This window comes from Sciurus carolinensis, chromosome 5 (genome assembly GCF_902686445.1).
Source record: "Sciurus carolinensis chromosome 5, mSciCar1.2, whole genome shotgun sequence".
Classification (NCBI taxonomy): domain Eukaryota; kingdom Metazoa; phylum Chordata; class Mammalia; order Rodentia; family Sciuridae; genus Sciurus; species Sciurus carolinensis.
In genome coordinates, this window is record NC_062217.1 from 45,440,805 (window position 1) to 45,467,974 (window position 27,170).

The 27,170-nt window shown below is 41.3% G+C and overlaps 1 protein-coding gene across 12 annotated transcripts in view; it reads left to right on the forward strand.

Moving 5' to 3' along the window:
* Enox1 (ecto-NOX disulfide-thiol exchanger 1) overlaps window positions 1-27,170 on the forward strand; it is a 531,696-nt gene that overhangs the window by 382,237 nt on the left and 122,289 nt on the right. For all 12 annotated transcript variants that reach the window (XM_047554196.1, XM_047554188.1, XM_047554186.1 and 9 more), the window contains 2 exons: window positions 7,699-7,911; window positions 25,394-25,500. In XM_047554196.1, the coding sequence (XP_047410152.1) occupies window positions 7,699-7,911; window positions 25,394-25,500 (320 nt within the window). The remainder of the gene's footprint in view (window positions 1-7,698; window positions 7,912-25,393; window positions 25,501-27,170) is intronic.

Consider the following 27,170-nt stretch of genomic DNA (forward strand, 5'->3'; position numbering starts at 1 on the left):
AAAGGCAGTGAAAAAGCAATCTAAAGATACCTAATTGGATTTGATTTTTTTTTTCCTCCCCAGAGAAATCTTGCTATCTTCCGTTTATTACAGACATTTTTTTCCCATTTCACATCGTACTTATTTATTCTTACAATTTTCTTTTTGAAGATCAGCTTCATTCAGCAAAACCTGTACAAGCCAAGTCTTTATTGTGGCTCACAAGACTCTCCATGTCCTACCAGTGCTACAACTATACATAGTAGGTGTTCAGGAAATGAATTCCTTTCTCTCTTCATCTCTAAGATGTATGGACATGGCACTTTCCTGGCCACTAGTGCTGCTTCCTGTGGAAGAAAATGTAGGGAAGGAATGCATGCTCAGCCATTGCTCCAGTCACTCAGGAGGCACTGGCTGAGCATTTTATCATGTCTTGGTACCCTATAAGCCCCTGCCTCACAGAGTTTAGGGGCAATAACAAATCACTCTGAACTTGCCACTTACTATACTGGGACTGTTATACTATGATACTGGTGTACTATTTTAAGTTGGCAAATGCAAGTGTTCTCCCCCAGAGAGATAGCCTACTCATCGGGGCAGTGTAGGGCTGAGAGAGGGGGCATCTTCTGGGACCAGGTCACTCCCATTCACTGACTGCTGGGCCTTAGGAAGCCAGGGGAAACACTGAGTTGTAATTGCATAGTGTCTAAGGCACGAAGTCACCCAGCATCTATTACAGTAATATAAATTCTAAAAAAGAAAATCAGTGGGCACCCTGCTGATTAAATAGACATTGTTCTGAGACAATTCAACCTAATGAAGACTGACAGGGAAGTAACGGCGCACGGACCCAAAGTTTATGGCATGGCTTTGAGAAAGTGAGAAGGAGCTCAATAGCACCATAATTACACTTTATTGGAAACAGTGGCACCAGGCAGATGAGATAATGAATTTCAGTGTGTCTAGCCCAGACCATCCAGCCCTGGAGGAGCCCTGTGTTTGGGCTGTGCGAGGAAGAAGATTGATTAGACCAGCGGAAGGATTATATCCTAATTCACTGGGGATTTCTCTGGGCAAGAACATTAAAAAGTTTTTGTGTACTTTTTCCCCTTTGGAAAGCTGCACATAATCTTTCATTATGTGTTGAAATGAAGAGTTTCTCTCTGTGTCAGGTGAAGTTCCGAGAAGACTCGGCAAGCAGTGCCCTTGGGATTCTCTTGAGTGTCATCCAGAATCCAGTCCTCCTGGGATCACACTCATCATTTCCAGAGGACTGAGATTTACATACAGAGTGACCCAGCATCAGCCTGCCAGAGGGAGGCGGGCAGGGTGGGGAGGTACTGGCATTATACTGAGATGGTTGTCAATATTTATGGTTCCATGAAAGTAAAAATCGATAATGCTATGAGCCAAGTGGGCATCCCATTAGCTAAAAGCTGGAACTCCTTCTTTGGGCAAGAGGAATATGAAACACAGGAGCCTGTTTTGAGAATCACTTGCTTGGTTGTTATTGACCTTCATAGAGGCAAGGTAGGCCATTTCATTTAGAAACATTTTGTTTGGTCCTGAAGCAGAAATAACCAGCACATTTTCATATTACCCCCTTAATTTTCTCATTTTTACAGATACTAAATAATTGGGGAGATTGTGTGTGTGTGTGTGTGTGTTGGCTATATGGGGGAGCAGTAGCCACTTATATATCCTTTTATGCTATCTGATTTGGTTAATTGATGCATGGTTAATCGAGCAGCCAGAAAGGGAGCCACATTTGAGAATTGTCTTAGTTTTCCAGTGCTATAATAGAATACTTGAGTCCGGATTATTTATAAACAATAAAAGTTGGTTTGGTTCATGGTTCTCAAATTCAAGTGTATAACCCCTGCATCTGGCAGGGCATTTCTGTCACAATACCCCATGACCAAAGGAGGAAGAGCAAGTGAGTACACAAGACAGAAGATGGGGACTGTCCTTTCACCAGGAGCATGCTACCAGGATAATGGCATGATTCATTCATGAGGGGTCCCATCTCTAAATACCATCACAATGGCAATTAAATTTCTCCACAAGTTTTGGATAGGTTATTCAAACCATAACAGGGACACACAGTGGAATTTTGGGAATGTGGTAGTAGCAATGTGTTGACCATGCTGAAATTCCAAATCTACTTAGATCAACGTGTAACTGTACTCTGTAAGCAATGTCCAGCTGTCACCAAGGCCAGGAATCACTGATAGATGTATAGATATACCTTTTACTAAGCGTCTATATCCTCATTTCTTTGAAAAGTTTTATAAAGTGTCTTTTTATTTTCTCTCTTTCTCTTTCTGTTCAAACATGGAACCACCCTCCTTTTGCTCCTGTATAGAACTATAAATAAAAACACTATGGCCCACTTAAGTTTAATTTTCCATGTTCCTGATATGGCTTAGAGTCTATCACTGTTCTGAAATCCAAGCCTGTATCTCCCTGAGCACACAAAAAAGTAGGAAAAAACTACTTCCAGTTTGGTTTTTTCCCCCATCATTTTCCACATATCATTTTGATTAAAATTCATCAAGTGCCCACCCCTCTCTGCCACACCTTGGGGTTCAGATATGACTGTAGCAGGAACCCTGCCTTTGAGGAGTGTGAACTCCCATGGTTGTTAAAGGGCCTGTCAGTGAAGTCATACAAATTTAAATTAAAATCTGTCTTACAAATATAAAATGAGCAGGTGCTGATGATTTTATTTAACTCATTAATTAAAGAGGAAGCTGTAAGACTTTAAAATGGACTTAGAGGAAAATGCATTTTATGAAGATATAAATTTTTCTACATTTGCATTGTTACAGAGAGGAATTGTTTACATCACATCGAATTTTCCACAATTTATATTCTATTCCTACAGCATTATAAAATAGCCTAAAGACAAGTAAAAGTTCATACCACACAGAACCAGCTAATATTAATTGGGGTGGCGGGGTGGGGATCTTAGTCCATGCCAGGCATTCCACTGAAAGGATTTGCTAATCACTATGCTCATTTCCAAGTCTTGGATACTTCTTTCTTTCCTGGTCAGTTACTCTTTCATTGGGATTGGGGATTTAGGGACAGGGATCCCCAAAGCTCCTCAAAATCACATCAGATCCTTTCAATATTCTCTAGTATCTCAGCTACTGCTTTGCACTTAAGATTTTCATTATGTCTTAACTTAGATTAGTGCCTAGCTAACTTATCTGGCCTTCATTGAACATTTCTTCCAGTGTTCCTCAAACCTCGGTGTACCTGTCAGTCACTTGGGGAAAACGCAGATTCACAGTTGGGAGGTCTGAGAAAGGCTGAACCTGCGTTTTTAACAAGCTCCCAAAGAATGCTCATGTGTGTGGTCTTTGAATAGCAGAAATTATCCTACATGCAATTTTTAAATGCCTACCGTGTGGTGGATACTCATAAACATGGAAGACAGGGAGAAGGAAGGAATACAACAAAGTCTGAAATAAGCCGAAATGAAATGAGATGGGCGTGGATGCAGGCGGGAACATAGGGGGATGATAGATAATCATTATCATACTACTTGTTCCTCAAAAGGCTAAGCAGTGCTTACCACCATTCCAGGATTACAAATGCTTTCAAAAATTTTTTGGAATCAATTGATAATCTGGTGAGTAAAACCAAGCTTTGCCTCTGTGCCATTATCTGACATCATTCCTGACTTTCATAGCCAATGATAATGACCTCAGAGGCTTGAAGCATAAAAGGAGCAATCAGCTTGAATGCCCTGAGAACATTTTTCTGTGGTAGACAATGAAATGTGGGAAAATACTCCTTAACATGGAATTAAAATTTTTATTATCAACTATGATCCTTTTGGACTCTCATTTGTTGAATTTGTAGCTTTCTAGTACTAATCACTAGAAGTCTATGAGAAACAGAGCATAATAAGGTTTAAATTACAAAGAAAAAAATTCCAAGCAACCGAAAAATTGAAATATGTCTGGAAAGTTTTATTCTCATACTAGACCCTCAGAACAGGAGAATGAGGAGGTATGAACCAACAGTTTCTATGCAAGGTGACAGTCAGTGGGGCACGTGGGGAGGAGTGGGACATAGGAAGGAGGCTCCCCATGCAAGCCAAGTTGCTGAAGTTTCCTTTGTAAAAGGGCAGCTGAATCTTAAGGGAAGTATGACCCTGGCCAGGGGACAGGAACTTGAGGGTCCCTCTGAGAAGAGCACAGCAAGTGCAAAAGCAGAGCCATGGCCGTAGTGCTTAGCCAGGGCTGTGACAAAGGAATGGGGGGGACCATTCCACCCAGACAGGAAGGAAGACCAGAAAGCAAACATTTCCAGTCACCCAGGTGTGACATGGTGAAGGCTCTGCTTAGACTACGCTGGGCAAGTTTTACTGAGCAAATGGTCCATATTCATTCCATAATATGGCAATTTCCCCAATTCTTACTGTGGAAAAAGCACATCTGCACATTCTAATTTCTTAACTCACCCATGTTCAGAGTTATGCCTAAGCATGTTCATGGAAAGTGCTTGGAATTTTTATAAGTGCGTCTTTGATGTGATTTTTATGAGCAGTGTTAATTTCTTTCTGCATGAATAGCTTTAATAATGCTGCAATCTAAATCCTGTTTAAATTAGTTTATATTGTTTTCTGCTTTCTCAGTGATCTTTCCACTGAATACAAAATTGAATTTACAGATGGGTATTGAAAATGACTGCTCTCAATGTGCTCCTGTAGCCATCCACAGGGAGTTACTGACTTCATCTTAATTAATATAAATTAAAATCACTTCTTATATGGCAACAAATATTGACCAGAGTTACCAAGCATGCCTTAACTGATGTGTTTTAAATTTAAACTGAACATCAGTACATCAGTCATACATCATTCTGCTGTCATCAGAAAGTTCAAAAATGAAGACGAAGTTGAGAGTTTTCAAAACTCTACACTTCTCTTAGGCTAATGGAATTTTGCCTACTGGTATGAGTTAAAATGTTAGAAAACCTCTTGGCTACTCACTTTTAAATAGTGGATTTTCAGTTGCTGAATCCTAAGGGTGTTGTTTCCTTTCTGGAAGCTATCAGTTAACTATAATCTGCTGCCTGTAACTTGTGCTTAGCTTAGGTCTAGGAGTGAAGAGCAATAAAATGTGTTTTTCGGACCACTTGAGCAAACATACATTTTTAAAATTTAAGTGTGTTCTTCCTGACAGTAACTTAGTATATTTATGAACTGAGCCACCATGAGCAAGAAAAGGAAAAACTACCCATGTGCAAGAGAAAGAAAGATGAGGCGCCTCCCCCCACCCCTCTCTCTCTTCCCCTGCAAGTCTCAGGAACGTTAAGGGTTTTTCTTTCTTGGTGCTTTGTACCAGCAAAGTCTCAGCAAAGGTGAAAAATAGTACACGAAGTCAGTGTTCTTTTTTGTTGTTATTTTTTAAGAGGAAAAAAAAAAGATTTCTTATAAGCATTAGGTTTATTTCTGCTGTCTGTTCCGAGGTCCATTCTCCTAACATATATTGGCAGGGGGAGCGGTAGAGAGTGTGGAGAGAGGCAGAATTTATTCTGACTGTAACGGTCGCAGTGGGCCTCTCACAAACATAATGCTAAATTATGGGCCTCTCCATGGGCTGAGCGTAATGTTAAGTTGTATGATGGATTTTATCTTACACAAGCCGCTTCGGTCCATGAAATGAGATAAGAAACCACTGCAGCCAGAGTTCACTGAGGGTTGAACTTAGACTGAAATTCCAGAGTTAACACAATTGCATGAGCCAGCAGTACTACTGGGTGTGCTGTGTGCCTGTGGGTTGAGATTTTCAAGGAAACTCAAGTCTTTCACTTGCAGGGTATTCTGTGGGCATCCCCAGGCAGTTATCTCCTCTGATTCAAGTGTAAGGGCCAAGAATTCCATTTGCTCAGGAAAGGGAAAAAAAAAAAAAAAAGCTTTGATCCCCAGACCCAGAGGGCAGCTGCTGAACAAGAGAGAGCCTGGAATTGTGTCTGGTCAGCAGCACGTCTTCAGAAGTGACATCGCATCTGGAGAAGTCAGAGCTCACTCTGCACGGCCTTGAGTTGGGCTGAGTCCTGCCTTCATGCTGTGCTTGCACCCCCTGGGTAAGCAGCAAACATACTGTGCCATGCCTCAGTTTGGGCTGATGTCTTTAGGACCTTAGTACTGAAGATATTTGTACAGCCTCCCACAAAATTGACGAAGTTCTACAGATGGAATACAAATAACAATATAATGGTTGACTTTTAAAGATCTGTTGAGTAAAAACTGAATCCCTTCATCAGACATGAATCACCTTCTGTCCATCCATCTGGAGTGTATACACGTGCATAGATGTGCACAGCACAGGAGGACTCTTGCTAGTCCTCCAGGGGAGCAAGCAGTGCTGGGCACAGGGTAGCACTCCGTATTTGTCAAATGAATGAATAAGAATCTGAATCTGGCAGTCTAGTTTTTCCTGATTTTTAGAATTCCGGGTCTACCTTCACTTGAATAAATGTAGGGTATTTTTCCTAAGTCTTGGTTTGCAAAGGTAGAAAAATACATGTGAAAGGCTTCTGCCCTCAAGTCTGCCTAGAAAATATGCAAAGAGCCTTCAGCAGTTGTCGGATCGATTAATGTAATAACTGACACACAACTTCCAGTTCTCGTTAACTTAATCACCTTCACACTTGCTTTTTCTCCACCTCCAAGCCATACAACACAGGTCTGTTCCAGCAACCAGTCCCAAACAGGCAAGTCTATTGTTTTCTTTGAAATAAACTTTATTATTTATTTACAGCAGAACCTCATTCCCTACTTTCTATCCCACTGCCCAGGTCTCACACCAGGTTCAAAGAGACTTTGTAGTAGCCATCCAAGAAAACATCAGCCACCTCAGGGAGCATGTTCTCTGTTGCAAAAAAACAAGGAAATACTTTTCAGCCTAATTAAATATCTTTATATTAACCTTAAAATGAACTTAGTTTTGGACTGCAGAACAGAAGTGACTTATTCCTACTACTACCTTGGGAATAATATCTTGCATTACAACTAGTTTTAAAATAATGTGTCATTTGCATTGTGACACTCACTCAGCTAATTTCATAAGTCAGAAAACTGGTACCTTCATGTAATATTTCTGAAAGAGAATAAAGAAGTGAAGCAGGGGCCAAATAGGCTAATAACTGTTTTTCAAGTCAGTTTTAAGAAAGAGTAATCAAGATTTGGCATAAGAATGGGGCTGTAACTTATTGCTAAGAATGCCCAGAGTAAATGTCCTGCGATTGAGTCCTTGGAGTTGGTAGGTGAGAGTGAGAACCTTCAGGGATGGTTTCATGGTACCATGAGTTAACTGGAAAAGAGAAGTAAAGAGAAGCAGTCAGTCGCAGGAAGGATAATTTGTCAAGTTCTGAAAATTTATCCATCAGAGTGGACTGTTTTTATTGTTGTTGTTGTTGTATGTTTTGTTTTGTTCTTTCAGTACTGGGGATAGGATCCAGGGGCATTCTACCATTAAGCCACATCCCAATTCCTTTTTATTTTTAATTTTGAGACAGGGCCTCACTACATTGCCCAGTCTGGCCTCAAATTTAGGATCCTCCCTCCTCAGACTCCTGAGTTACTGTGATCACAGGTGTGCACCACCAAGTCCCTCACATGTTGCCTTTTGAGTGGAACCAGAATAGTGTCTTTTCTCACCTTGGCATGATTTGTACCTGGCGGTTTTCTATTTCCAGATGATAGCAAGTTCTCCGAGGCTATCACAGTACTGCTTTCCTGGATTGAAAGGGGGGAAGTGAATCGGCGTTCTGCAAACCAGTTCTATTCCATGGTACAGTCGGCCAACAGCCACGTCCGCAGGCTAATGAATGAAAAAGCCACCCATGAGCAAGAGATGGAGGAGGCCAAGGAGAATTTTAAAAATGCCTTAACTGGGATCCTCACCCAATGTAAGTAAAATTTTGGGGGCCATCTCTTTCACTGTGATTTTGCCTTTTCTTTTGTATTCATTTTATGTTCTCATTTGGGGGTAAGTAGTTCAATAATCTCCCATTTTACTCCACATTGAATAACAAACCTCATGACCTATTTCATGTTCTGTGGCAACTTGGAGGAACACGGACCCTGCCCTGAGAGCTTACTTATCAAGGTGAGCAAAGTTTCTGTAGCTTTTCCTCGGAACACCAGGCCTGGATCCCAGGGCAGGGCTTGCCACACATACCTGTGTTTGCTGGACTCACTACTCACACCACCCCGAGGTGCCATCCTCTATCTGCAGGCTGTCCACACACTCATGTGTCCTCCTAGGGCTGTCGATAGAAAGCAGACCCTGAACACATTGTCTTGGGGCTCTGCAGATAAACTCCTCAGGATCCTTTATTTGAGGTGAGCTTCGGCTGTCTGCGTGGGTAACTCAGGAGTAGGGTTTTTTTTTTTTTTTTTTTTTGTCCTTTCTTCATTTGGAAAGCAAATTGCCTTAACTACTTAATGTCGGTGATTTTTCATGTCTAGATGCTAAATTGATGAAGGGGTATAAATGGGGCTTTCTCATAGAACAATAGTCAAGGTAATTACCCAGGGCTCTATTCAAAAAAAGGGCGTCTACTTTTCTGTGGGCACTCTGTCTGTGTCTGTAGTCAACGTCACAGCAGCATAATGCATCACAGCTGCCCACGTTCTCTTGCTTGGTAAAAAGCCATTGAGTGACACTGTAACAATGCCGGGCTCCATTCCACACCAGGTGCAGGGGCCCGCATGCAATAGCAGCATGTACGATTTACATATTCATTCTCAGGATAAGTATTATTTGCAGTGATACAATGTGCTAAAATGCCTATCTCCTCTTCCATCAGTGTAAACCCAAAAGATAATGTAGCTGTTAGGATGGGTGATAAGAGGGGCAGGAAAAACCCGGATCTTAAATATTTGTAAGAGTATCTTACATGACTCTATTGTCAAAAGACAGTTTTTATAGCAGCATACAGTGTAATGTCATGGAGTCTCAAACATAAACTCTGGTAAGCAACCAGATATCCAACATGAGAATAACCTGTCCTTAAAAAAAAAAAAAAAAAAAGAATAAGAAAAATAAAACAGCCCTGTCTCAGACTGGTATCACACCATCTAACCTACATTCGCCGGCCCTGACGATTGGCCCTTGATCCAGTGGTGCATGGCCAGCAGTTCTAAAGTTAGGGTTACTAGGGAGAGAATAAAGGAAGCTAGTATTGTCTTCAGCTTTTAGAGGAGGGGAAAAAGTAATGAATTAATGGCCAGGGGGAAGGTAAAGGTGGCCTGGTAAGAGAGAAATGAAGAGAGGACAAGGCAAAACATTGCCATTTTACAGTTTCTGCAGAGTCAGGACAGGAAGCCACATACCCTAGCGGTGGAGTGGTTGTTGCACTGTTACCTTGTGCTCACTCACATCACTTTTGAATAGCTTGCCATTCATGCAGTTTTTTATAGTCTCACTGGACAGGGAAGACTCAGCCCTCAGCTTTAACCATGAAGATAGGAGGGCAGCTGTGGAGTAGAATAGAGGAGAATTTCAGTGTTTTTGGCAATAGCTATTGAAAGAGGCATCAGTAAAAACGAGGCCCTTGTGACCTGACTGAAAGAATGCAGCACGCTGACCTGTCATCATGCAGGCGTTTGGTAGCCCGACTTTGAAACAACCGAGAGTCTGACACGAAACACATGAAAGTGTAACATGTGGAACCCCAAATGTCAGCATTTTTATTACCGGTGAAGCCCAATTGGGAAAGGAAGTTGGATGTGCAGCAATACTGGGTTTCCTGATGATGAATCTTAGGACTGAGCAGAAAACACTGGGGACCAGAGGCCTCATTCCCTGAGACATCTGCCTGGACACCTGAACATGAGAGGAACTGACCAGGAGGAGCCTTCACTCTTAAGGAGGGAAGGGCTGGAGCATGGCAGGGAACCACAGCAGTGATCACCATCACGGGTACCTCTTAGGTACCTCAAATTAAATAACAAAAACTGAATTCTTCCTTTTCTTCTTCAAACCATTCCTCTGCCCATTTTAATGAATTCTCAGGCTGAAATCTTATAAGATTTTTTACACCCTCCCTCCCCCATTATAAGATCCCACATCCCAGCATCAGGAAGTCCTTTTGTTTCTGCCTTGAAAAACATACCCCTCCTTGGCCATTGTGATGGCCACTGCTTGAGTCCATGCTGCCTGGGCAACTGTAACTGCCTAGTGTGTCGTTTAGATACAGTGTCCACCGTGAGTATAGAAATCTCCACCATACTGCTTCTTTCTTTTTTCTTTGCAGTGCTAGACCTAGGGCGTTGGTTATACCGGGCAAGTGCTCTACCACTGAGCTACACCCCTCTCTCGCCACCAAACTGTATCTTAAACAAATAGGATTGATGTACATCCTTCTTCTTCTTCTTCTTCTTCTTCTTCTTCTTCTTCTTCTTCTTCTTCTTCTTCTTCTTCTTCCTCTTCTTCTTCTTCTTCTTCTTTTGTTGTACAAAGTAAAATCTGGATACAGGTCTTAGTGGCACTGGTTCAGTGGTTCAGGTCTGTGTGGGCTAAGGTTTCTGTGATGCTGTTAGTTTTTCCTAGATTGCTGTCTAGGATGACTGCTGGTGCTCCTGCCATTATGACTTTTTTTTTTTTTTTTTTTTCCTTTTTCACAAAAGAAAAAGTCAGCAGAAGGAGTTACATCATTCGAGTAAGAAAGCAAAACTTGCCCAAAGATCCCCTTTGCCTTCTGTATATATCTCATTAGGCAGGATAATTACTCATAGCCACTCCTAACTCCAGGGAAAGTGAGAAATAAACAGCTTTAACCAGACCTGTTGTTCTCCTGAATTAAACTCAGTTCCCATATTTAGGAAGAAGGGGAGAGTGGGCTACAAAGGAAGTCTTTTGAGGTGCCACCATACATAGTCCCTCCCTTTATACCTTTACTCTGCTTCAGTTTGTTTTTCACTCACCATCTGGTAATAAATCAGCTTATCTTATGCACATAGATCCCTTGGATAGCTTTCTGTTGCACTTAAAATACTACTAACTTTCCAATCCACAAAACTTTCTGTGCCTTCCTCTTCTGAGTTAAGTGCTGCTGTGTATCATCCACTGGCAGCCTTCCTCCTGAGCCCCCCAGAGCTACCTCCCGCCTGCAGGACTTCACACATGCTGTTCGCTCTGCCTGATGGGCTCTCCCCTCCTTTCTGCATGCTTGAGTCTTTCTCACCCGTTAGGTCTTGACTGAAGGACTGCCCACTTCAGAGAGTGCTTTCTGGTCCACTTTTTTCTAGTCGAATTACCACCACTACATCTTATCCCCAGGTCCTTTGTTGCCCTTATCCAAAGGGATGATGATTTTATGGTTTGTCTGCTTTTAATCATTGTACCAGGAAGAGAAGAAACAAGTCTTTTTCAGTCATTGTGTGTATTTATATTTATATATATATAACTATAAATATATATGTGTATATATATATGAAATCTCAAGTGCCTAGAACATAGACCTATACAACAAATCCTGGCTGGATGATGCAGTGAGTAAATGAATGAGCGATGAGCAAATCAGAAGGCAGACAAGAAGGAAGCCTGAAAAGTGAGTTCAAAGTTTCTGGTGACCTCACTGGGCAGTTTGGCTTTGGTATTAGCATCATCCACAGGCAAGAGGGTTTTACTTGCATGTGTAATGAATCAAATCAAAGACAGATTTCAGTAGCTGTGTTGTTCTTAGAAATTGCAGTTTACCAGACCACTGGTAATAGACTAGGGGATCTGAGGACAGTTGTGGTGGAAGACCCAACAGAGAAATTCAGGCTGTTGTATTCCCACTTGTGCCCTTCCACGAGCCTTTCCATTTACCCATTACTATTTGGGAGATCCCTCTTGGCCCTGTAATTTGATCCCAGGAAATATTTCAACAGTCAACAGATACATAAGAAGATTGTGGAAACCACAGCTGATCCTGACCTTCAGCAGTGCTGGCCTAGGGGAACATCCCAGCTGTGGAGTGTCCAGGGGCCTTCCCTTGCATCCTTGCTAGCCCAGCTTTTTAAGGATGACTTGAAGAGATACCTTAAATGTAGCCTGAGTTGCCCTGAAGCAGAACAGGAAGATTGTGCATCTCCTTGAGCAACTTCAGAATTTTCCAGTCTCTTCTTCTTCTTTTTCGGTTTTTTTTTTTTTAAACACAGATGACTACTTCCTGGATATGAAGAAAACCAAATCCTCACATTTACCATAAAAATATCAGCAGTAGCCTGACTAATATGTTAGGTACATATACATTTCATCATCCTGTGAATTTTAAATGTGTCTCATTTCCAGGATGAGTGTCCTTCTGGTGGAATTGTTTTGTGTATCTCAATTGCATTTTCTGCTTTCCCATGCTCAGTTCCTTGTGGTGAGATGGGTTTGGTGCCAGCTTTCTGGGGCTGCTTTGAAAACAAGAACTGGTCAAGTTCACAGTGATGGACACCCTTGCTGCATTTTCCAAAAGCAGAAACCATCATACCCACTCTTCGTCTGCATTAATATTCCAGGCAAACACCACAGGAATCACATTTGACTTTCTCATTTAAAATGAGATTAGGACTATTTGGCACTCATATTCAAGAAATGGCCACTTGGCTCACTTTCTCTTAGATGGTAGGAAAGCTCCCGATTATTCAGCAGTATCCCTGAGCCTCCCACCCAGTGCTATTCTTCACAGCATCCAATGGCAGCCTGTCCATCAAGCAGCCAAGACTGCTGGGAAGTTGTTCTGGTGCATCCTGGAAGGAGGGGTGTTGACAAAGTAGCTTGTTATAGCAAGCAGACTCAGCTGGTGTCCTGAAGGAGGGCTTATTTACCACCTTCCCAGAAAGACCAGTACACTGCAAAGCTCAAAGCATGGTGGACTCCTTTATATGTTTTGCTTGAAGTAGCCAGTTGACTGAACAAAGAAAGGCAGCTTTAGGTGTGCAGTTGTCCATGGAGCTGGACAAGGTGCACTTCCTCCTTGTCTCACTTGTCAGGTTCGTCTTTGCTCATTTTGAAAAGCAAAATAAGGATCCACCTGGATTGCTCTCCAGCCATTCAGGAGAAAGAAAGCAGAGTTGCTATTCCTGAATTTAAGTGCTTTACAAAATTTTCTCAAAAAGACAGGAGCAATCAACAGCAACAACAAGAAGAAAAAGTAATGTCAAGTTCTACATCAAAATCCAGCAGTTATCTTCTAACTTTGATGGTGATAAGCTCTGCCAACATCTGCATAAATTCTAGCCCTTTTCATATCTCTAGTCTTCACCACAGGACCAGCCGTTACCCACACTCATGACAAATAGGCACTGTTTTCATTTAAGCTTTGGTTTAAAGGGCAGTAGCTGAACCCAGCCAGTGGCTTGGGGAGTACAGTATCCATTCTCTTGCATTTGGGGCAATTTTTCACTTATGACCACGGATATGCAGTTATGGAAGATGTTAAATAAGGATATGGTCCATCCTGGTATGACACTTGGGGCTTTCTCTTCCCTTCTGGGCTGACTGGATAGATCTCATTTGCTACATATAAAAGAAAGAAAAAAAAAAGTGGCAGCACAGTGAGTCATCTTATTCCCATGTCACCTTATCCTCATATCATCCTTGTCTCACCTTTATGTCATTTCTTAATCTGTTCATTTGGCAGAAACTTCCCCTACTCAGAAACTCTTGGGATTTGCTCTCCTTTGCTTTTGGGTTTTGATCTTCTTTGCTTTTTAAACATTGGTACTTCATAGCAACTCCCCATTGGCCTGCCCACTTTTAGTTTTTCAGTTCTGAGCAAAGCTTGTCATTTCAAAGCTCCGACAGGAGCTGTTTTTAAGTCCAGGAAGCATGGACTACTGCATTCACTTATAAATATGCATGCCAACATGATCAGTTGTGCATGCCTTGTTATGACACATATGCATCTAATAAAAAATGCAGCACTCCATGATATTCCCACTTTGGTACTTTCCCAGCAAGCTTCCTAGTAAAAGAGAGAGAAGGATGCAAATGGAGACAAGGAATGGGAAAGTGGAAAAGGATCTATTAATATTAATTGAAGATTGCATGCCATAAATATAATGAGTATGAATGACAGAGCCAGAAGGTACCTTAGAGACCTATTGGGCCAAACTCTCTCATTTTACAAAGGAGGAAACTGAGGCTCAGGGAGCAGAAGTGAGACACGTTGGTCATTTAGCAATTTATGGGAAAATTAGAACCAAGACTCTTTAGCTTGTACAGTTTGCTTTCAAACACCTTGTATTTTTTAATGCAAAATGAAAATGATCAGAAAAGGATATTATAAGTATAAATTTATAATTTAGGTAACTTTAAAGAGGTATGCTGGTATCACACTGAACATATATGCTGCTACCTGGTTAGAAAATGGAGTATTTGTTTCTAGCACTTGCCTCTTTCCCACCTCCACACATTGGCTTATGCTGCTTGTCTTACCTGAAATATTTCGCCTCTCCCTGAGCCAGCATTGAAGGCCCCTGCTGTCATGCTTCCTTCATGAACCCTCTCATAGCCATCATAGCCATCTCTCTTCCTCCCGCCTCTGCAGCCCTCCATACTATCTACTTCAGTACCTAATTTTATGTGCATCAGATTTGTTTGCTTTCTTCTAGCAAGATCTTGCTAGAGACATAGCCATATACTATTCTCTTTTCTTACCTCATTGCACCACTTCTGGGCTTGGCATAATTCATATAAAGACACAGAAGACTTCAGTGCAAATAGTGGTTGTTGAGCAATCACAGATGAAATGGAGGAGGTACTGGAAATTGGGCTAGAACAAAAACACCGCAGGCAATACTCAAAAGTGGCTTTATAAATTTTTTCTAGCATGAGCCATGATGGTCTTAGCTAACTTAGCTCGAATATCCATTCTCTTTAAAGTAGAACACACAGAATATACTTTAGTTGTGAATTTTGCAGTAGTAGCTTTATAGTACCCTTATTAATCTTATTTCAACTTCCAGATCGGAAAGGTTAGAACTAACAGGTAACTTTGCTTTTATACACTTATGATATGAAATGGCATCAGCCTCCTCTTTGGTTCTGAAAAGAGCAAATGGTAACAGTACTTTTGACTAAGTCTAAAGAGATCCTGGTTCTAATTCCAGCTCATGCATTACTTAGCCATTTCTCTTTAGGACAGTCTTCTCAGCTCCTTGAATCTGTTTCCTCATCTCTGTGGTGAAAGGGCTTGATCAGAGTACCCCCAAGGTTCTCAAAATCCCACAATCCCTACCCTGTCGACGGTGTGGATTCTTGAACAAGTCTGGGTATCTAAGTGCAACATGACTGCCAAGGCCTCGCCGTGATGTCCAAAGCTCCCAAGGGGACCACACAGCAGAGGACGAGACATCCTCCGTGTGCCTGTCCCATCTGTGCCGTGCTGTGGAGTTACCCCTGCTGGACTGCACTGTGAATTTGAAGCTACATTTTGACCCAGAGCACGTGTGCCTGACACCCTGCAGAAGCTGAAGGCCTGTCAGAGTTATCGTCAGAGAAGGCTGTGCCACACAATGACACCCCCCTCTGTTCTGTCCTCATCTGTCTTCACTGAAATCGTAAAAGCCTCAGCTGTTTGAATGAATGATTAAATTCATTCCACAAATATTTATTGGGGCCTGGTTAAGTGCCGGTCATCTGCTAAGTGCTGTAGTGAAATGTGCAGGTTTCTGACCTCTGTGTACCACAATCCCCCTTTTAGGCAGATTGGTGTCCTTGTCCACATTTCTTCTGCCTAAAAAGCTCTCTGAAATCATTTACTTCTCAGAAACATCTCAGCTAAACATTTTTTATTTCTGCCAAGGGAAATTTGGTTCCTATGTCCCTTGCTGTCGAAAAAGAATTTTATGAAGTGCTAAAATGTTTTCGCATGTCTGTAGAAGTCATTGCTATAGTTCATCCATGGGAAGGAAAAATCACCATAACTGCTTTAGCAACTCGACAGGTTTTTTTATTTCTCTCAAAATCATGCTGATAACTATATATGTCAATGTATTAAATGCTGGAAACCTTATTTCCATTAAAAAAAAAAAAAAAAAAAAAACTTCTTTGTTCTCAGGGAATAAATGTCCAGAGGAAATGATTTTTACAAAAGCTCCCAAATCAAGGATGAGCTCAGAATGTTCTATTTCACCAATAGTAGAGGAGGCTAGAAGCCTGCCTCACTGAGCTGAGCCTTTTTTAGTAGCCTTGCTTTCAGTCTCACCAAAAACAAAACTCTGAGTGGAATAATGATGTTAGCATTAAAAATGTTTTTTAATGATAACCAAAATGTGAAAGAGAAATGAAGTCTTACACTCTGAAACAGTGAAGAATTACAGAAGGCACGACCTCAAGATTTAAGTCAGTAGATGGTCATTTATGAAAGCACAGTAACACAGGAAAGATATGACTTTGCTATGAAAATCCTGGTACCTTGATATGAATCCAGTTCTAGGAACTGGAAAAGAAGCCACTGCCAAGCTTCAGGAGAGGTGGGAGGTATGTGTGTTGTTGGGGTGGGAGATCATGGAAAAACAGTCCCTGAATTACATGGGATAGAATTCACAATTTTTTTTTTTCCACAAAAGTGGTTGAAAGTTAAGACATTTAGAGGAAAAGTGAAATGTGGCAAAGTTACCACCAGGCAGAAATAACCTGCTCTTGAGTCTGTGCATCTGCAAAACTCCAGGCGTTCAGCTTAGTGTGTTGGATCTCCATGAGAAGAAAACTATCCAGAAAGTGAGTAGGTTTCTATTGAAGGAAACAAGCCATTGAGGTGTGTGGACACCTTCTGTAGCAGGGCAGGTATATGACCCACACAGCCCAAAATGATTACTGTCTGTTCCCATGCAGAAAAAGTGTGCTGACCCCTGTCCCAGAGACTCCAGGACTCTGGGATTGTCTAGTGAAGCCCCCTTTGCCTTGCCATCCAGGACAGAGGCTGTCTTCAGGTCACACAGTTAGTCAACCACAGGGCTCAGACGTGACCTCTGTGGTTTCCCAGCTCCACCTCCTCCTCACACAACAGCAGCCCCACAACCCCACCTCCTTAAGTTTCCCCTGCTGAAACTCAGTACTCAACAAGGTATATTTCAACCAAAAGAGAAAATGCATGTTAGACAAAGGAGAGGAAGCTGAAGACAGTGTGAGAGCAGACGGTGGCAGCTGATAGACACAAAAGAAGCAGAGATCCTTTTTCCAGATGCTTTGATTCATCCACATGGTGGTTCAGATTCCTCAATAAACTTTTAAAGAGAGATAAACATGGCTTCCTGCCCCACCACAACCTCAAATGTTTGGCTTCTTTGCCTTGGAAAATTCTACTTACCTACAAGCATCAGCCTACAGGTTTTTAAGCCTTTCTGGCCTCCCCTAGCACTCTCCCTTGGAACTCCCTTACCGTAGTTCTCATGGGGCAAGCCAGTCAAGTATGTAGCTGTCTTTTCCCCAGCTTTGAGCAGTTCAAGGACCGGCCACATCTTTGGCTTTTTTCATCCCCAGCATCTAGTACAATATCTGGCACATTGCATTCCACAGTGCTCATAAGACTTTGGCCCATGTGGACATAAATTCATGAATTGAAGTTTGGCAAATGTAATTTACATTTCTTACTTTGCCACTTGCTGAGTATATGACCTTGGATGAGTAATTCTCTCTCTCCTTGAATCTCAGTTTCTTCATCAGTGGAATGGGCATCATAATGGCAACTACTTCAGAGGGTTGTTGGGATGTTGAGGTGAGATAATGTTTTAAGTCAGAGGTCCTCAAATGTCAGTGTGTATTGGAACCACCTGGAGAGCTTGTAAAAGGCAGACCCTTAAACCCCACCCCCACTTCCCAATTCAGTGGGTCTGGGGTCTGAGTATTTGCACTTCTAGTGAGATCCCAAGTAATGTTGATGATGTCGGTTCAGGAAACATGCTTTGGAAACTACTATTTAAAATCATCAAGCATTGTTCCCAGTAATTGCAAATAGCTTATTACCATTGGATAATTTTCATAGTACCATTACTAGAGTTAATCAGGGGAAGCAGGGTCACTATTTTGAGGAATAAAAGATCTGGAAACCAAGTCTTTCCTCCTCCTGCTGGATGACCAAGCTTAACAATGAATCAGCTACTGAAAAAAAGGACGGGCTTGATAAACCTGGACTTGTGTCTATCAGTTATAATGGAAACTACAAATATAGATATTGCTGGAGCATGAATTTGGTTGCCATTTAATTTGTGCCTTCTCTCATCTATTAAGAATGGCAAAAATTAAGTGTGAGTACCCACTTTTGGCCAGGGAAAGGCAAACAATCTGAAAAATACTTGGTAGTCGTACATCAGAGTACAATTTGGCAATAGGTCTCAAAATTTCAGATACTCTTTTTTATCTATCCTCTCCTGAGAACTTCCCATAAAGACATTTATGTAAAAATATCAGACAATGTGACTGAGGATGTACATTGCAACCTTAATAATAATATGAATAATTGCTAAAATATGTTAAATAAATAAAAACAAGGTACAAAGCAGTATGAATAATATTAGCACCATCATGTAAGTAAAAAAGGTAACAGAAAAATGTACATGATATATACAATACGCAGAGCTGCTTCTCTAGAAGCATCTGCCAGAATCTGTTAATGCCAGTTTTCCTTAACGAGAGAAACTGGTGAGAGGAATTGGGGGAGGAGAGGAAGATTTTTCCTTTTCCTTTTGTTCCTTTTTCTGTGTGTGTGTGTGTGTGTGTGTGTGTGTGTGTGTGTACGCGCGTGTGTGTGTATGTGTGTGTGTGTGTGTGTATATATATATATATATATATATACACACTACTTTCATTGAGTCAATAGGGGTAGACTAGACAGACTGTTGGATTTTAAAAGCTTTATATCATCATAAAGAACCATTGGAATTAGAATCTCCTGGATTTTTGCTTTGTTACTTTCCAAAATATTTTAGCCTGTGCATTAATAAGGTGTCCCTACAGTTCCCTGAAATGGGGATTTATACATGTCTTTAAAAGTCAGTCTCTGCCTAATCTTTTCATCTATTTGGGTAATTTGACCATTTCCTACTTGCTGGAAATTTGCTAAAAACGTCCTCTTTCCATTGTTATAATTTAATCAGCATGTTTTTCTTCCTGCTGTAGGTACCTATTCCCTAAAAGAATTAAATGTCCGGTCTCATCTAGCCAGGAAGTTCAGAATTACAACATATGAACTTGGTGTTGCAGACTCTGGCTTAAAGGCTGAAATGGATTCACGGTGTCACAAGATGCTCTTTTTACCCATCTCAAGACAGAACCCCATTGCTTTTTTTCCTCCTCAGCTTGGAATTCTAGTCCATGCCTCCTGTTTCCTGGGCTTCTGGCCAGGTAACTGGCAGGTTCCTGTGCTTAAGCCTAGGCACCCAAGTGAAGGTGCAGGAGTCCACCTGGAGGTCACTTTCACAGTGGCCTCCTCTTCATGCTGTTCCTCCGTTGCCTCTGTCCTGCCTTTCTGGGTGTCCCAAGAGCCAGAATCCCTTTAGGACATTTTTCCAATCTAGGGACACAATTTCCCCAGCCTGGGACATCTGTTCCAGCGGCTACATCTAGAGTCTTATCTTCTGTCCCTTGTCCCTGAAAAAGAATTCCACCCCAACTTTCGAATTTAAAAACAATACCAAGCTTGGGTGGGGGAGGCCAACTGTTTCATTTGTTAAATGCCTTTGAAAATCTCTTCTGAACTATTCATGGAGGATTTGGAAAAATGTCATCTCTTAAAAGAAAAATAAAGTTCCTCTGAACCATACAGAGTGAAGGCTCTTATCATGAGCCCAGATAGCATTCAAAACAAAAAATTAGGCGTGGAAGATTTGTTTGAGGTGCTTTATAAAGGCAAGCCTACTGCCTAGAAGAATGTAATCAGTTGCTCCAGATATTTGGGACACTGAATGGATTTAAGGCTCTTTCACAGCTATTTAGCTGGAATAAGGGATGCAGGAGGCTCAGGGACTGTGAGGAAGAGGGTGGTAAAAGAGCAAGGGCTGTGTTTGTGTCTTAGGAGGATCCTAACGTTTCTCTCTGAACACTTCCAATGCTTCTCTGCATATTGCTGAAAATTCAGGGACCTTGTATAGCCCAGAAATCGGAGATTTTCCTGAGTGCCCTGCTCTTTCCCAGGAGCTTGTTTTAAATGTGGTCTGTTTCTGCACACCTGCACAAGTGGATGTCCTGTTCTGATCTTCCCTTCCTTGAGAAGACTAAAAGCAAGTGCTTCTCAAGGGAGTTAGTCATTACTCCATCAAGTAAGATGTGTGCAGTAATGTGTACCTATGATGTGTATGTGTGTGTGGTATGTGGGTAGCTGTGTTTCTACACATACACATGCACAAGTTAATGAACACTCTCTAGTAGGGATTTACAGCTGTGCAGAGTGATTAGGATCTCCTTACCCTTCCCTAATGCTCATTTTAACCTGCTGGGTGTACTAGGGACCCTAGTAAGGCAGTAAGGCTAACATTCATGCACACTTTTGAAGAACTGATCACTTGCTTTTCTTATGCTCCTCAAACAGCCTAATTTAAGCTAAACACTTAAACTGAATTTGTGAGGAAAGATTTGCAAGGTATGAAGGGTAAATTTAAATTTTCTGACTGAGAGCTCTTTCTGTTGATAATATTTCAAGACTTTGGAGTATACTTTATTGAATAAATAAGCAGCAGTCAGAACAGGATTTATGCTTTTTATCTGATACAGGCTTGTGTGGAGCCCTCCGGCCACCTCTCTGTAGACCACTAGGGTGGTGAAGGAACTGGGCAAGGGGTGATCTGAATTTGTATGCCTATAGCACAACTTTCTAAAAGCCTCTTTTTTTTTTTTTTTTTGAACAAATGCCAATGCCATCTGGTTTGCCATTTATCTCTTTTCTGAGAAGTCGAGTTTTGAAGATAACAGTAACTACTTGTGACTTTATTGTGCATAGAGCAAGCAATATGAGTTATACGAGAGAAGTAGTAAATTGTAGTTTAATTCATGGACTTCCTCTTTGGTGTTCCCTGCGGTCGACAATGAACAGTGTATGATCTTTTCCTGTGACATCAACAGTAGCAGTCTTCCTGATATATGGCTTTAAAAATATGTCTTTGAATCACATTCATTAGGGCATACGGTTTGGGGTGGTTTTCCCCTAATGATGATAAATTCATGCTGATCCAAGCACTCTTCCAGAGTCTTTGTGTGTACCCATGCACTTTCATTTGCAAGACAAATGGCGGTTTAGGTTCACTCTGCAGAAATGAGAGAAGAAAGCTGGGCCATGTAAATATAGTGAGAGCATCTTCAAACCTATGCTGAGTTGCACCATTTTTATTTTTCTGTCTTTTGGATTTGTGACTATGTGAAGAAAAGGTGTAAAAATTCATAAGAAAAATATGAAGTTAAATCACACTTAGTTTTGCGTTCAGTTATCCCATTGAAAAGAATACAATTACCGGAACTTGAGAATGGCCCAGAGAATTGCAGACATATCTCTCTGAATTCTGACTTCTTTCTGAAACCCCATCCATATTTCAGCCCCATGTGGGTGGCCTTCAGGCATTCTCAAGCTCAAACAGATTGGAAAGCAAATTCCACACCTTTCACAGCCCTCTTCTGTGCTTGTTCTCTTGGTTTCTGATGTTCTTCCCAAGCTGGAGTCATCCTGATCTGCCTTCCCCCTTCCTCCTCCAGAGCCAGCCAACCCCCTTGTCCTGTCACTGCTCCCTGTCCAATAACTATTTGCTCTGCCCTCCATTCAGAGCCTCTGCCTTAATGCAAGCCTTCATCATTTCTCCCAAGCAGATCCTCCTGGCATGCATCTCCCCTGACCTACAGCGTTAAGCTCACAGTCTCAGTCAGCATGCGTGCTCCTTACTGATTCGTTCTCCCCTAGCATCAGCCCCATCCCTACTAGGGGCTTTCATATGAAGTCCTTTCTTAACTCCAGCCTTAGATAGGCCACCTCTGCTTCTCTGCTGAGCAGGCATTGGGTCACTAGTTATGGCCTGGCAAAAATGCTGCCTTCTTAGTGGAGTGATCCCTGATTCCACCCATCTACTTAGTTACTCTTTCCTCTGTGTCCCCAAAGCAGTCATGCAGACCTCTTTTTTATAGAGTAATTATCTGCTTCCCTTTCTTTCTGCCCAGGGACTAAGATCTCATCAAGGGTAAGAACTACATCTTAATCATATGTTTCTAACAGTCACGTGCCTGGTACCTGGTAAGATCCCAGATGTTTGTTGAATGAATGGATGGATGGATGAATGGATGGATAGATAGATAGAACTTATGCCTTAGAATAGAGTAATCTTGTGGGGTTTTTTGAAATTACATCATGATTTTATTTATAGTTTTTACAAAATATGATCCCTCTTGACATATTATTTTGAAACCTAGTATTTGTTGTTAATAATATTATTATGTTAAAATATTTTATTTAGGGAAATAAAAAGTATAATGATTACTACTATTAGGTTCAACATGAATCCCTTCTTTTTTCTTATTTTTTTCTGTTATTGTATAAAAAGTAGCAATAGTGAGACTGAATTTTAAAACAAGGACTTTAGATGCAGTGAATTACTTCACTAACAAACCTGAGAACCAAATCCTATACCTATGGAGATCCAGGGAATTTCCCATTATCCTCACTACCTTTGTATTGCCAAGATTCCTTTATAATTCTACCAGGTATGAGTTGATGTTGCAAAATAGTACGTCAGTCAGTCAACTTCCAGCAAACCAGAGAAATACAGAACAGGTTGAGCATCCCAAATCTGAAAATTTGGAGTCCAAAATGCTCCGAAACCCATAACTTTTGAGTGCCAACATGACGCTACAAGTGCAAAATTCTACACAATGAAACTTTATTTCATGCACATAATTGTCTAAAATATTGCATAAAACTACTTCCAGATTGTGTACACAAGATGTATATGACACATAAATGGGTAATCATGTGTTTTAATTGAGACATCACTATATATCTACATGCTTGAGTTGGTCTGTTTTTACCTTAAACCTGTGCAGCTTGAACTCACAAGGTCTTTTTCGTAAGTGCTCCTCTGTTGTGCTCTTCTGTACTCCTCTGTGTGCATTATTGGTTTCTCTTGCCTTCACCTCCCCCACACTTACCACACACATTTTTAACAATACATAATTTTTTCTTTTTACTGTGTGTGTGTGTGTGTGTGTGTGTGTGTGTGTTTTGTTTTGTTTTGTTTTTTTTGTAACAGGGATTGAACCCAGGGGTGCTTAACCATGGACCACATCCTCATCCTCAGCCATTTTTAAAAATATTTTATTTTGAGACAGGGTCTTGCTCAGTTGCTTAGGGCCTTGCTAAATTACTCAGGCTGGTTTTGAACTCACAATCCTCCCACCTATGCCTCCTGAGCTGCTGGGATTATAGGCGTGTGTTTTAATTGAGACATCCACTGCACCCAGCTGCATCTTCTTTATTAAGAACCTTCCCTGAATAATAGCAGAATTTTGACTATCCCACCACCGAAATAATCAACCTCAACCTTTGTTGCTGCTCCTGCTCCAACCCCACTGTCAGGACACCATATTTCTTCCTCTTCTAAATGATGTCACTCAAAGAATTCTGCTATTAAATCAGTGGAGCCCATTACTCTTTAGTAATCTCATGATCAACCCCTGCCAGATGATCTCATCCCAGTTGACTGCTGCAACTGTTGCCCCTACAAAAGGCAGCTGAAATCCCCAATGTCCCCAGCCTACATGCAGACAAAACAAACAGAAGGTCCAGGTAGTCCAGCTGAGTGGTTCTCTTGCCCACCAGTCATGCTGCACACTGGGTGGTGGTCAGGCGAAGGTCTGAACTTAGAGCAGCTCATCTGGCAGTGCCAGTTCCTCCAGGTAAGGTTTGGAAGGGAAGCCAGATGAGCTTGGGGACATGTGTAAGCCCAGTCAGTGACAAATTCTCACATTAAAATTGAGTGAAACAAATTCATTGTGTGAAATGATGACAGTTTATTAAGTGAAAAGGTCTGCTGTTGAGATTCTCCTGAAGTAGAAAACAGTAAACGTGAACATGCCCCATGAAAATTACCCATACATTTAGAAGTAGTTGTTGGCATTGTAAGAAATTCACAGTGTCAGAGGTGTTTATTTCCTTTTCTGTTTATTTCATGTGCTAATTTTTTAAACTAAGGCATTGAGTATTGTGCTTCTGTGAGGATTATTATTTACTCTTGACATTCCTTGGACACCAGAAGGTCTGGAACAGCTTTGATGTCCTTTTTTTTTTGTAATAGAGCCTTGGGAATCACTTATAAAAGATTTATGTGTATAGGATGTTAGCATCCATGACAACTTAGTTTGAACTGTGCCTTCCTAACTAAATATTTAGAAGTTCTGATTTAATCATGTGATTAGTTCAGTACTCTAGTTTCCTTAGTCCCATGCTTACTAGATTAATACCTATTTAAGCAATATTGTGTCTATAGTTGTTTGGCCCCACCCCCAACACCTACTACAAAGCTCCATCTTCTCCTACACATAATTCTCTTCACAACCCCTCCACATGTATCATTCCAATAGCACCATGCCTGGAAGCAACACAAGTGCCAGATGAAGTCAAGGTAATACAATTAGAATGTCAAGAGGTTTGAGAGCCAGATTGTGGGGAGCCTTATTAACATGATAATGAAATATTAGTATATGATCATGATGAAGAACTATGGAGGGCACCATATGGTGTTGAAATTAGACCTGCATGGTAGTGCTGCTAGTTGGGTGAGCCTTGGTCTCTCTTAACATGGAGGCAATGGCTCCTGTGGCAGCCAGAGGGATGGAGGGCTGGCTGCAGTGGATGCAGTGTGGGGAGAAACGAGAACAAGGAGGAAAATAGTCCCTGTGGTTGAGGAAAGCCGTGACACAACTATTCATTGTCCCACCTTGGAACCTGGACACGGTAATGTCTTCAGAGGGCTGCAATGGAATCCTTAAGATGGGACCAAAAGAGGAAATGATGTATGTTTGGCTCTTCTCATTCAGTCACTCCACCCTGGCTTCACTTCTAAGCTCCTAATCAGGCGTTACTTATCTTTATTTGTATGCCAGTACCAGAGTCTATATACCTATAGACCTAGGTATATAGATCTGCTAAATCACATTTTAAACAAGAGCCAAAGAATGCCTGAAAGTAGATCCCCATGACCTTTTGCCAGTCATATTTGGAATTTGTTTTAACCTAAAGTTATGGAGACAGACTTGAAGGGAGACATCCCCAACATTGCTAAAATGTAAGTACAAAAAGGCACGAATTGGATGGATATTGATGATGTTGTAACTACTGTGACATCATCCATAGACTCCTAGTGTCTTTGCTTTGCTTCCCTATAGTGATCACAACATAAATTACTTGTCTTGTTTGACTTCCTTGTTCACCAAAGTTGAGCAGATTGTGGCCGTTTTCAACGCTTCCACCAGACAAAAAGCTTGGGACCATTTCTCGAAAGCTCAGCGCAAGAACATAGACATTTGGCGAAAGCATTCTGAGGTTGGTGATTTTATTATTACTTTTTAACCACCATCACACAGCTGGATTGGCAGAGAGTAGTGTGGCTGCAGCCACTACAGTTTTTGTTACAGTGGGCGGTCCTCCTGCTGTTGTCCTGTCTTGTTGTCAGCTCAGACGTGTTCCTCCCCAGGAAGAGCAACTGACTTAACACTTAGAACACTCTTCACCCCTGAAAAAGGGAGAAAAGAATCTTTTCCATTCATAGTACAGAGCTCAGAAGTAAGCCAAGATATTTTGCCTAATGAACTAGTCTGAAGAACAGTGTAACTTAACAACAGGAAACTAGTTTTTAAAAATACAGATTTTTCTCCAGTGTTCTTCAAGATGACAGTTTGCTGTTTGGGCTAGAAATGGCAAGTATGCCTCTCCATCCATGTCTTCTCATCAAAGCAGTGTCAGTCCCCTGTGCGAGCCATCAGGTACTATCACACATCTCCCCAGAGCAAACATCACAAGGGTGTGAAGTCTGCCCTTCAGCATCAGTGCAGGTGTGAAGTGTGAGTATCTACCTCCAGGAAGGCACCCACAACTTTGACCTTTGTTACCACCTAGACAGACTGAAATGTCTCATTAGTCATCGGTCATCCAGCTGTTATTTTTAACTCCACAGTGTAGTGTACGCTTTGAACCTGTAATTTCAAAGTAAGTATACTGTCTTTTGTTGCTTCTTTTTTTTTTTTTCTTGTAAGTGAGAGAATGTTTTTCATTTGGATGCCTCTTCATCTCTAGCATGTTAATATTAAAGTTCTCTAAATGATACTCCCCTCTTTCAAAAATCACAAACTTATAGAAGGTAAGGTGTATTTATTTAATGATCTTGGCTCACACTTGTACAATAAGTGTTTTATAAAGAGTTTGAGGAACCACAAAGTATTGTGATATCAATCATCTGGGTAGCATTTTAAGTGCCCATTAACTAATGCTAAACTACATTTGAATACCAATGGCACTGGATGTAGCATCCACATGAATACCAAATGAATTCTTTATTATCACCATTATTATAGTGAATACTGAATGACTTCACAATAATGGGACGCTTAAAATGCTAGTGCAATTTATTGTTAAGGGCATTTAAAAATTTTGTTCACTAGTGCCTAAGAAGGTGGTTGGTGACTGATACAATTCCGTTCCTCTATTCAGGATTATGAGCAAGAAGGAGATGGAATTTCTCTTAAATTTTTCAGGGTCCCCAAAATGAGAGCACTTGCCTGCTGTTCTCCCCAAAACTGAATTAAGACCCAAGTCAAGGGTTATTTTCAGGTGGGAAAGGAGTCCTCTATTTTTGATGCATATAAACACTGAGGATGATAAAAACACAGAATTGGAGTCTATAAACTATGATTCAGATTTGGGATTGATCAGTATGTAAAATTTTTTTTTCTTCACATAAAAGCCAAATGTGATTAAAAGAAATGATAAGAGAAAGGCAGGTGGCATGATGCTGAATAAAGTTGGGCATGAAAAGGCTGTCATTGGCATGTGAGGTCAGCAGATAGAGATATTGGTCTAAATCGTGCCTCCTGCCATGTCTGACTCTACCCACGACCATTCCTTATCTTTGCCTTCCGCAGACCAGGGCTGTCCAGAGGCAGGACATACAGGACTTCCAGCCCTGGTCTAAGAAGTCTGCTTGTTTTGCTTGGTCC